Source organism: Arachis hypogaea, chromosome 5, assembly GCF_003086295.3.
Source record: "Arachis hypogaea cultivar Tifrunner chromosome 5, arahy.Tifrunner.gnm2.J5K5, whole genome shotgun sequence".
Classification (NCBI taxonomy): Eukaryota; Viridiplantae; Streptophyta; class Magnoliopsida; order Fabales; family Fabaceae; genus Arachis; species Arachis hypogaea.
The window spans coordinates 109298991-109311776 of NC_092040.1; the positions used below are offsets into that span (position 1 = coordinate 109298991).

Consider the following 12786-nt stretch of genomic DNA (forward strand, 5'->3'; position numbering starts at 1 on the left):
TGGACAAAAAGATTACCGATGTGTTCTTGGCTGTTTTTGGGAAGAACCATGTGAACCCCCATCTCCTTATGGGTGACCAGGAGGTCACTAGAAATTATGTTTGTGAGTAGCTTTAACTTGTATTTCTTGTATTATTGTTGCTTTGATTTGTCATGCCGATTTCACGACTAACCTGTCTTACTGGTTTGTTGTAGTGGGAATGTCTGCCGAATTGACAGGCCTTGAGAATTTGGACAACACCTTTCTGGCTGGCGACAGCGATAAGGAGACGGTTGACGGGAAGCAGGTGGCCCCACCCGAGAATAACGACAACCAGGTGGTGCCTCCTCCCCATGATGTCGAGATGCCGGACCAAAATGCTGACGAGGCGCACGTTTCTCCTGTTCACGAGGAAGTGGTCGGTACTGGGGGCTCGACCTCCAATCCACAAGCCGAGGAGGATGATGTGAAGGTTATCCACAACCCCAAGAGGAAGAAGTCGTCCTCCAGTCCTGAGGGGGCTCTCACTGTGATGGAGAGGAATTTTAACGCTGGGAACTTTATAGACTCTCAGTTGCTTCCCGGTACGGAGGATTATTTCCATGGCTCGGATCTTCCCGGACAGGCGAGGTGGATGTACCATTCTCTCCTTCGCGGTGCCGCCATAGCAAGGAAGGCCGAGTTTAAGCTGTCAGGGATGTAGTCGGTGCAGAGAAAGCTCGAGTCCTTTGTTAAAGCCAATAATCAATTTAAAGTGCAAGTTGAAACTCTTCGGGGCAGGTGTCCAAGGCAGAGGAGAAGCTTAAAGCTACCAAGGAGAATGCCAAAATTTCTGAGGAAAAGTTGAAGACTTCTGATGTGGCCATTTTCCGGCTGACCGAGCGAGAATTGGCCCTTGAGAGTCAACTTAATGCGGCGCAGGGTCGAGTGGCTGCCTTGGAGAAGGAACGTAATGAGGCCGTGTCGTCGGCTAAGGCTGCTCAAATCGAAGCTGAGGAATATAAGAAAAAGTACAAAGAGACCGTGAAATAAGGGAAGAGCGCCATCTTGATGACTGAAGAGGCCCTTAAAGCCCAAGTGAAGATCGTGGCCCCTGATTTCGACACGTCGGCAATCGAGGTCTTTAAAACCTTCAAGGACGGCAAAATTGTCGATATGCCGAAGAAGTGATTTCTGTACTAGTGGATTTTGTAATTTTGTTTTTGTGGGTCTCGTTGTGTAGTTCAATGAACTTTGTTGTTGTGCATGTTGGATCCCATAACTTTGAACTGCTTTAGTAGCCGCCTGGTCGGCTTATGGTTACTGTTTTTCCCCACAAACTTGGTAGTGCATTTTCGTTCTATTTTATTATCGTTTTGTTGGTATTGGCTAGTTGCTTGCGTTTGTTTACCGTTGCATTGGTAATTTGGTGAAACCAAGTCGTGGCTTCATTTTCGCTGCGGTCGTTTGTTATGGCGTTGACTTAACTGGTTTCCGGGGTGATCAGTCCCAGAGCACCGTGTTGTTGCCTCGTTTAGCATATATTATAAGAAATTTGTTGTCGTGGGATGTATAAACGGGTAAAAATAAACTTGGATAAGAGAATATTAATTTTGAACAAGAGAATATTAATCAGTAGTTGGGCAAATCTATGGCAATGATAAGTATTTAACACAGATTATCTTACTAAGCTTGCCGGATCGCCTGCTCGGCATGTTTGCACTTAGGAGTAAAACCTTCTCAGGTTACCCGCATTCCATGTTCTTGGGACTTCTTTGCCATCGAGCCTTTCCAACTTGTAGGCGCCCTTACCAATCGCCTCTTTGACCTGTATGGGCCCTCCCAGTTAGCCGCCAACTTACCTTCCCCATGAGTCGGCACCCCGATGTCGTTGCATCGCAAGACCAGGTCATTTTGTTCGAATTCTCTTCCGAGTACTTTGGCGTTGTAGCGCAAGGCCACTCTTTGCTTCAGTGCTGCTTCCGACAAATGGGCCATTTCTCTAGCCTCGTCTACTAGGTCTTTCTCTACAGCTTCCTCTACTCCGCCCAAAAGCAACCGTGGACTCGGCTCGCCGACCTCCACGGGTATCATAGCATCCACCCCGTATGTCAGACAGAATGGGGTTTCCCCTGTGGACGATTGTACGGTTGTGCGGTAGGACCAGAGGACGGAGGCAAGTTCGTCAGCCCAAACTCCCTTTTTCTTATCAAGCCGCTTTTTGAGGCCTAGCAAGATGACCTTATTCGCGGCCTCGACTTTGCCATTTGTTTGGGGGTGTTCTACAGATGAGAATTTTTGCTTTATGCCCAAACCAACAAGGAACTCTACGAACTTTATATCAGTGAACTGCGTCACATTGTCAGAGATGACGACCTCAAGGATGCCGAATCGAGTTATTACTTGTTTCCACAAAAACTTCCGACAATTGGATGAGGATATGATGGCCAGTGGCTCGGCCTCTATCCACTTGGTATAGTAGTCGACAGCAACTATGAGGTATTTAACCTGCCCCGGACCTACCGGAAAAGGCCCCAGGAGGTCGACTCCCCAATGCGAGAAGGGTCGGGAAGACGTCAATATACTGAGCTAGGTTGTCGGGGCCTTGTAGAAATTGGCATTCTCCTGGCACTTGACGTATTTCCTTACGAATTCTTGGGAGTCTCTCATCATCGATGGCCAGTAATAACCAGCTCTAATGAGCTTTCTTGCTAGGGCTTTGTCCCCGATGTGGTGACCGCAGCACCCCTCATGGACCTCTCTGAGCACATAATCCGTTTGGTCGGGGTGTAGGCATTTCAGCAAGGATTGGCTAAGTCCCTTTTTAAACAACTAACCTTGTATGATCGCATACTTGGCCGCCTCCCTTCTCAACGCTCTGGCCGTCTTCTCTTTATTGTTTGCCTAACTAAGTCTAACAAGATAATCATTGCTTGCTTAGTCCAAAAGTCTTCGTGGAATTGACCCTCACTCACCTGAGGTATTACTTGGATGACCCGGTGCACTTGCCGGTTAAGCTGTGCAAAATCCTAAGAAACAAAAGAAACAGAAGTAGAAGCAACTAGAAGCATCAATAATAACAATGGATAATGAAATCAGAATCAAAAGTAGAAGAAACAGAAGCAGAACCATAAAAGTATAATGGAATTAGAATCAACAACAATAATAGAATCGGAATTAGAAATAATATTATTAACAAAATCAATAAAATCACAAATAAAAATTCAACAAATGCAGCGGCGAAGACGCGAAGCACAGCGGCGAGGACACGAAACACAGCGACGAGTGACACGAAGCACAGCCGCGAGGACTAGCGACCGAGCGAGGAGGAGGAGCAGAAACAACGAGCGACGCATGATGTCCATCCGTGCGGATCTACTGGTGTCGACGTCGAACGAGGATGAAGAGCAGCGACGAGATCTTGCGGCGAGATCCTACGACGAGGATGCGAACGACGAAGAGCAACGGCGAGCAGTGAGGAGCAGCGGCGGATTTTCTTCCCCTTCTCCTTCCCACCTTCCCTTCCCCATTTTTATTTAACCTGTTTTTTTTTCTTGTTTTTTATTTTATATTTTTTAATTAAGGATAATTTGGTAATAAAAATTAAAATTTTGGTAAAAAGGACAATTTTAAAATTAAGTTAAACCTTAAAGACAATTTTGTAAGCCAAAAAATATTGGGAACGAAAAACATTTTCAACCTCTACTTTAAGGACCAAAATCGTACTTAACCCTATAATATAATATCTAAATTACTACACATTATAATATTAATATACACAATAATGTTAATAATAGAAAAAATTAACATACTAACCTACTAATGATAATTAGGATAAACATACCGAAAAAATTATTCCAATATATACTTTTATATTTAATTATTCGTATAATTTATTATCATTAACATGTAAAAATAATTAAAAATTTCTCAACATAATAGAAGAAATACATCCGTAAAAACAAATAATTTGATAACATAATAACTAATTTATGTATTGAGGATTATTGAAAGTGCAATAATATATTCTCTTTTAAAAATTAAATTTGGTACCATTTTTTACTAAAAATACATTTTAAATATTAATAAATTCACACATCTTTAGTATTATCACAAATAAAACATATATTTAGGGATGGATCTACTGTTATAGCTATGGGGTAAGTGCTCCATTACAATTTAAAATTTTATTGAGTAGTATATGATAATAATATTTATTTGCCCCCACTAAATTATTTAATTTGATCCCACAATAATTTTTTATTCAACTTTAGACACTTAATAGTCAATTTGAGAACTTCATATTAGATGTTCATTATAATTATTAATTTTTAAATTTAAATAAGATTGGTGTTCTTTCTTAAAAATCAACTCGAAAGAATATTATCTATCTATTTGTGCTTTTTTTTTAAATTAGCTTTAATTTTTTTTCAACTATAAATATCATCAAGAGCTAATTGTATGAAGGTTGAATTTTAAATGATTGTTTAACAATATATATAAAAAAAACATTTTGATTATATTGTCAAGATTTTAAAATATGAAATATAAAAATTTAAATTTTAAATTCTATATTATTATTTAAATTACTATTTTAGTAATTTAATTTGTAATTAGATATTTTGAAATCTAATTATATTTTACAATAACAAATATAATTATAACAACAATTATGCTACGTATACATAAAATAATCATTTGTACAGAATAAATCTTAAAATATAAATTTTAAAATATAAAATATACATTGAAAATAAATTAAATATATGTATTTATACACAAATTTACAATAGATAATTTGATAGTTAACGTTCTATGTAAACATAATATTTTTATTATAAAAATTATTATCATATTATATATATTTCGCCCCCACTATCAAATCTTTTCGAGTATGTGCGGCTCATGTTTGACATCTATGGGAGAATCATGGCGGAACAAGTGATGGAACTTTCTGCCAAGGCTGGAGATGTCGGTCGTGGTGGTTCTGTACACTCGACCTACATACTTGCACGCTGAGTCCGCAACAGTATCGGATTGTCACACTCAAATATCACTCCGCCATTTCTCATATGACAATTGGGGCAAACACACACAACTATGTAAACGAGGTTACTGGCCATTGTTGCCTTGTTTTTGTGAGAAAAACGGGACAGAAAAAGATATAAAATGTGTGTAAAAAAGAGTGAACTATCAACCCGACCCCTGTCCATTTCTCAGAATGACAATACGACCCCTCACCATAAAAACGATCCATTTTGGTCCCTGTCCTTTACTTTTTTGACCCAACGCGGTTCCTGTGGGTGTTTTTCCGTTAATTCTAGAACGGAAAATACTGACATGTCAGGTTAAAAAATGGACAAGAACCTAATTGTTTCTAAACTTAAATTAGTTAGGGGTTTATTTGTCCCTATTCTTTAAATGATATTAAAAAAATTTATTCATTATATTATTATTTTTTTAAATAAATTATTGAATATATGGTATAATAAGTACAAACTAATTAATAAATTATTTAAATTTAAAAATCTTATTTATTATGAAATTAAATAAATAATTTCCAAATGTAATTTTTAAATATATAAATAATAAATATTAAAATACGGTTAATACACTAATAATAATAATCCTATGATATAATATTAGTATTATAATCTAGATAATTTTCACAATAAAATAAAAAATAATAAACACATTATTTGATATATAATAATTTTTTTTATTTTTCTCTCTTTAAACTAAATTAATAATTCTATTTAATATCTTTGCACTAAAATACACCATGAGTAGGCTACTAATATTAAATAAAATAAAACATAATATATATATATATATATATATATATATATATATTATATTATGAAGACTATTTATAAACTCAACAAACTCAAAGTATCAATAATATATATTCTCATAAGCTAGAAATTTATGAAGATTTATGAATATAAGAATAATGTGGATTAACTAAAATTTTATGTATATTTAAATTTAATATATATATATATATATATATATATTATGTTTTATTCCATTTAGTATTAGACTATTAGTAGTCTATTCATAGTGTATTTTAGTGCCAAAATATCAAATAGAATTATTAATTTCGTTTAAAGAAATAAAAAAAATTAAATTTGTTATTACTCAAAAACATTTTACTATATATTAAATAATGTGTTCATTAGATTTTATTATATTGTGAAAATTATTTAGATCATAATACTAATAGTATATCATAGAATTATTATTATTAATGTGTTAATCGAATTTTAATATTTATTATTTATATATATCTAAAAATTATATTTGAGAATTATTCATAATAGATGATATTTTTAAATTTACATAATTTATTAATTAGTTTGTACTATTAAACCATATATTCAATAATTTATTAAAAAAGAATATTAATATAATGAATAAAAAATTTTAAAAAATTATTATTTAAAGAATAAGGACAAATATACCTTTAACCAATTTAAATTTAGAGACAATTAGGTGCCTCTTTATTTTTGAACACGTCAGCATTTTTCGTTCAGAGTTGACGGAAAAACACCTACAGAGACTGCGTTGGGTCATGAAAGTAAAGGACAGAGACCAAAGTGGGTCGTTTTTATGATAAGGGATCGCATTGTCATTCTGAAAAATAGACAGGAGCGGATTGGTAGTTCACTCGTGTAAAAAATGCTAAGAGTTATACATTTTTTTTATAGCTACTAAAAATTTATTCTATTATATTTTATTTACATTATAAACGAGATATACACGTGTCATGTCCATGTGTCTTTTCTAATAAAAAATCCAGTGAACTAGCAGGTAAAATAAGCACTTGCCTGTGGGCCATCAAGTAGTGTCTGATACCCACCAGCATTAATTACACAAACCTCTAGTGGTGGACTGTTATATATGCCTCAATGCTTCATGCCCTCATCTATTTTTTTTTTTTTTTTTTTTTGGTTGGAGACATAAATAAATAGCCTAATAAGTATATTATTAGGTAAAACCATACAACTAAGATATCTGAACATGGAAGCAAAATTGGCAAAATATCCCAAAGTGAAATTCTGCAACATAGGCTTGTCATGTTTCACTCTGAGAAGTCTTTATTTTTTCTATTATTTTTTTTAAATAATAACTGGAATTTGGATGCTTCGGCTAGATTTACACGGTGGACAATTTTTTCCGAATTTATTTATTACGGTATAATTGGAGGTTGTAGGATTTCAATAACAGCCTCAAAGGCAAGATAAATCTAAAACTCACTCAAAGCACATTACACTCAGGTTTCAACCACAAGCCTTGTTGCCAAGACTTGTTAAAATGGGAAAAGGAGGAACGTGATTCTAGCTCATCTCTTCTCCCTCAACAACGCCAAACAATTATAGCCAAAAAAAAAAAAAGAGAAAAGAAAGCAGGAAATTTCTAAAGTAACAAATAAGATGACAGAACCTGGAACCTATAATTATCCCATTTTCCAGGTCATAGCAAAGTTTCTACCTACAGGGATGTTCAAGCCTGTCAACCCTACCATGATTATCTTACTTTCGCCATTATTCTCACCATCCAAGTGCACATGCTGCGACGTACTAACAGTGGCGTTTGTGACACTCATCAATGGCTTTCCATCTATCTCAACTTCAGATATTACTCCGCTTCCATCTAATCCCAGCACAGATATGGCTTCAATGGTGAAACCTTTATCTAAAGCAAACTTGCCCTCTTGGACCTCTGACCAAACTTTCACAGCACCTTGCTTGACAGTGGCCTGGAAATCAACATAAGTTGAGTAGCCATTTCCGAGTTGCATCTCCGGCTGTTCGTCCTCATCAAGGTAAAGGTTCCCTTTAGCTTCTCCTTGTGTTGCCCCTGCCGGGAAGGCGACAATAAGCGTGAAGGGTGTTGTTCTTGCTTCCTTTGATATCATTCCGCCCCGCTGCATTGGAAGAATGGCATTCTGGTATAAATGCACATTTACCACGTGCAGCGGCGCATCAAGGGTGACATAGACTCCATTCTTCGACGAGATAGTGCTTGTCCAATCAAGCAAACTATACCAGCTTCCAGGAGGGAAGAGTGCTTTGACTTGTGTTTTCCCCTGTTCTAGCACTGGAGAGATCATGAGACTGCTTCCTAGCAAGAACTGGGTGCTAAGGCCGTAACACTCGGTGTAAGTCGGAAATGAGAAGAAAAGAGGCCTGGCAATTGGGGCTCCACTGACATGAGCCTCATAGCTCAAGGTGTAGAGATATGGCAATAACTTATACCTTATACCCAAAGCATTTCTTGCAGATTGCGCTACCGACTCCCATTGGTAAAGCTCCTGTCTAGGGGAGTAATAGTTGGCATGATCCCTTGAAAAAGGATAGAAAGCACCAACTTCAATCCACCTATTGCAAAGCTCTTCAGTTGGTTGTGGATAGAATCCACATATATCTGAACCCACCATTGGCACCCCAAATATACCGAAATTGAGCATTGTGGATATTGAGTACCTCAAATTCTCCCAAGTTCCTTGATTGTCACCGGTCCAATGCGCAGCGTATTTTCCTGAACCGACATAAGTTGATCGAGACAAAATGAATGGCCTTTTGCCTTGAAGGCCTTGGAGGGCCTTGTGAGTTGCAATGGACTGAGAGAAACCATAAAGACTGTGCGCATCATACTCCAGAACACCATTATAGTGGACTGCACTTGTTGCTATTGTTTTGTAGCCGATTGGAACCTGTGTTCCTGAGGCGTTTATCTTATATGGAGGATCGTCCCATCGCGTTTTGGTGATGTTCTTGCAATCCAAGCAGCATATCCATCCAGGCCCTGTACCACTTGGGCATATCTTTCCCTTAGGAATCTTGCACTTTCCAGAGCAGAAATTAGAAGCTTCATTCATGTCAATCCATAGCCCATCTACAGGAACGAGTTCATGGAAGCGTCGAACCTCATCACCCCACCAAGAAACTGTCTTTGGATTGAGAAAATCAGGAAAATTTACAGCGCCGGGCCAAACCTGAGCCAAGAAAGGTTCACCTTCATACTTGATGAAAACATCATTTGCTAAACCCCTTTGATATACACCATAAGAGGAGTTAACTGCAATTCCGGGATCAATAATGACAATGTATTTCATGCCAATCTTGTGTATTTTGTCCAAAAAGTTTAAGAGTTTTGGACGAGGGTAGTTTACTGGATTGAGAGTGAAGTCCTTGTGCCCATCCATGTGATCATCATCATTCCATATCACATCAAGTGGGATTTGAGCCTTTTTATAATTTTCAACAACATCCTCAACCACGGACAGATTGTGATATCCCCATCTGCATTGATGGAACCCTGTAAAACCAAATGACTGAGAATATCAGTTCAAAAATTGAGATAGAATTTCGACGTACTGCTTATATTTTCAACTAGTTCTGGAAGCTTAAGAATCCAATGGAACTTATCCTTATCAATTCATGGAAAAGTAGCAACATGTAATTGAAGCAAAGTGAAAAGATAAATCAACTCAGGCAAATTCTAACTAGAATCTAAATTTTACTTCCTTCATTTCAAATAATTGTTGCTTTATAAAAAAACCAACTATCTAAACACATTAAGTTAATATACATAGACATTAATTTTTATAATGTACCAAAAAGTAAAATCTTCTACTAATTTAAAATGTAGAGAGTAGAAAGAAAACATAAAAAGATTAAGCATAACCCTTCATGAATAGTTCTTAATTTCTTATGAAAGAGTCCGGAGTAACCTAGATATCACATAATCCAAAGTCCAAACTAACCTTCATTCCATGCACATGATTGAAGGGACCATAAGTCAATGAACAGCTAATTTCAACTATGAAGGAAGCATATCATTGAAATGAAAGAAAGATCTTCCTTATGGTCGCATTTAATACATAATGTGAGCATGATATTTCCTTGAGAAAAATGGGCATGGTGATAAACGTGTAAGCAATCATGGTCCTTGAAAAGGACCCAGGGATTGCTTTCATTCATGCATGTTATAAAGGTCAATCTCCTAGCCTCAAAAGTATAGCAAACATTATCAACTTTTTTATATGGTAAAGTTGCGTTTCCAATTTTTTATGTGTTACCCTTATCTTTCTGTGTGGGCCTAAAAGGCATTAAATAATTCAACAACTATTATTAGATCCAAAAAGATCTTTGTCAAGATCGATCTAATACAGTCAGATTCATAATAATAAAATAATGCAGACCTAACAACAAAAATAATAATTAAGAAAAAAAAAATCTCTGAGACAGCATCACACACGTCACAATATCAAGAAAACAGGGGAATTGGGAAATTACTCAGCATTCTCAAAAGCATCATGCATCCGAAATTTATGCTATAAACCCTAAATCTTAGATCAGTTAAGCAACTCACTGTTAATCATATACACATAATCACATTTAAAATTAGATCTTCGACGGCATTATCTAAGCAAAATAACACCTTATCTTTATTCACATCTGATTGGTGTAAGACCATTTTCAGATTCCAAATTCTTCAATTATATAGCCGCTAAAAAGGAAATGACATCAAAATTTACTTTATCAGTATCACTAACTCGAGGCACACCATATGGAACAGAACATTAAGAACACGAAGAGCAACCCAATGCACAATATGCTTGTGCGCTAGACAGGGTCTGAAGAAGGACCACCACACACAGTACAATGTAGGCAATCCTGCACATAGTTACATAGTACGCAATGGAACTAGTACACGCTACGTCATACGAAAAATATTTTATGTGAAAAATATACATATGTCATTCCGGTACGCAGAAGAATTGGTATCCAATACGTTAACTAATTAGTGAGTTCATGTAAGTATGATCCTACATTAATAGTTAATTGACTTCATTCCACATCTTGAACCGTAACCTTTGAGATTCACGCAGAAACTAGATAACAGCATAAAGAGTTTTTATTTAAAAAAAAAAAAGAAAAAGAAAAGAAAAGCATACCGAAAGCCCAGTAAGGCATTGGAGCAGGTCTGCCAATGAAGGAAGTATACTGATCAACAACATTCAATGGAGAAGGTCCCGAAAAGAAGTAGAAATCGAAGACACCACCAATGACCTTGTAAGTCAACGACGTCCCTTTATAGAAAACATCCATTCCATTGCTGTTAAGAAGCAAAACGGCGTGCGCCGAAGCAGAATCGCCGTTATTTCTCAGATCCATGTACACCGGATGCGACCCGTACAGATCAGCATTGAGGTTAATGGCAGAAATATCAGTCGTGTACAGCGTGTAAGGATCACTCGGGTACAGCTTAATCCCGTGCGGTTGCGTGTTTTCTCCCAATCCATAAAGAGAAGCGTCTTTCGGAAGTTTTGTTGAAATCTCAAGGTACTGGTCCTTGAACACGAGGGAACTGAAAAGGGAGTTTGTGTCGAAGAGGGTTTCGCCGTTCGACTTCCGTTTCACGGCGAAGGTGAACGGGTTTGAGGTGTAGCTTAAGAGAAGCTCGGAGCCAGAGTACTCTGAGACGGTTATGGGGTTCTTGATGGACTTCCTTCCGATGCTTTGTGTTAATGGCGGTGGTTGCTCTCTTGGTAAAAGGTTGTACGGAACCTCCCATCTTGGTTTGGTAGCGTCGGTTATTTGAACCCTCAAACGGTTATCCGTCTCGTGTCTGCCAGAAAAATGCAAAGAAAAGAACGAAAACGGTTTGAAAGTTAACGGAAACATGCAAGTAAAAGAGGGAAATGTGAGTGCATTGTGGTTTACTTTTAGTGGACTCATCAGTGCCAAACTTTCCTACACTGTTTTTGAAAATAAATAAATAAATAAAAATAAACAAAAAACAGCTGTTAAGAACTTACTTGGCGTAGAAACGGAGGAGGGGAATATCAGGTCCGTAGATTTTGGTTTTCTTGTTAACTTGAAGGAGGCCTATAAGGCCACCGTCAGGGGCCTCTTCAACGGAAATGAGACGGTAGCCTTGGCCGATATTTGTGGCATTAGGCTGAGAAGAAGAAGAAGAGGCCACTGCTACAGAGAGTAGAAGAAGAGTGAAGAAAAGTGAAGGATTGGGAGAAACCATGGCTCACTGACTCACTGTTTAGAGTAATGAGCTGGAAACTAGTACCACGGGGTCCGGTGTATAAATAACCAGCTGGAGAGATAATAGCTGAGAGTAATTAATAGAGGTGTCTTACACACAAAAAGGAATTTACCTCTCCCTTTGGGTTTTTGCTTCTCGTTTTGTTATTTTTCTGGCGTGGGTTTTTTGTTTTATGTTAAAGTTTGCATGAATATTAGAAATTATTCGTTAACTAATTATATATCAATTCACCATAAAAATAAATAAATAAATAAATAAATATATTGAATGTATTAGATGAGATTTTTATATAAAAATATAAAAAAAAACTATAATTATTGAATTAAATATACTTAAATAAATGATATACTAATAAAGGATTTATATGCATTTATATTTTATAGACATTAAATTCATATAAAAATATATTTATAATCATTGTATTTATGGTATTGTTTTTAATTTTATTAAAATATATCTAATAATGTAAGAAATAAATTGTTTCGACCTGTTTTTTTATTAGCCATGAATATATATATATATATATATATATATATATATATATATATATATATATATATATATAGGTATAAAACTGTATCAAATCTTTTCTATCTTAAAAGACATAATTTTTAATCCTAATAAATTATATATATAACTTTCTATTTTAGTAATATACAAGAAAGTATTCAAAAAGCACTGTATTTATATTTAATTATTCATTAATATTCACTTTAAAATATCTTTCTCAAAGTGGAATATGCAAATCTTTAATCT

General features: G+C 36.0%; 1 protein-coding gene across 1 annotated transcript; it reads right to left on the reverse strand.

Moving 5' to 3' along the window:
- Positions 1 to 7115: 7115 nt before the first annotated feature.
- LOC112802656 (alpha-xylosidase 1) lies at positions 7116 to 12222 on the reverse strand. Its single transcript, XM_025845971.3, has 3 exons — positions 11789 to 12222; positions 10925 to 11598; positions 7116 to 9282 (listed from the first exon to the last, which is right to left on the reverse strand). The coding sequence occupies exons 1-3, from the start codon at positions 12007 to 12009 to the stop codon at positions 7418 to 7420; spliced, it is 2760 nt and encodes a 919-aa protein (XP_025701756.1). The 5' UTR covers positions 12010 to 12222; the 3' UTR covers positions 7116 to 7417.
- Positions 12223 to 12786: the final 564 nt, after the last annotated feature.

Coding starts and splice junctions, on each gene's coding strand:
- LOC112802656 (XM_025845971.3), bottom strand. CDS start 12,009: ATGGTTTCTCCCAATCCTTCACTTTTCTTCACTCTTCTTCTACTCTCT. Junction 11,599..11,788: donor CTCCTCCGTTTCTACGCCAA/GTAAGTTCTTAA, acceptor TTTTTCTGGCAG/ACACGAGACGGATAACCGTT. Junction 9,283..10,924: donor AATGCCTTACTGGGCTTTCG/GTATGCTTTTCT, acceptor TTGGTTTTACAG/GGTTCCATCAATGCAGATGG.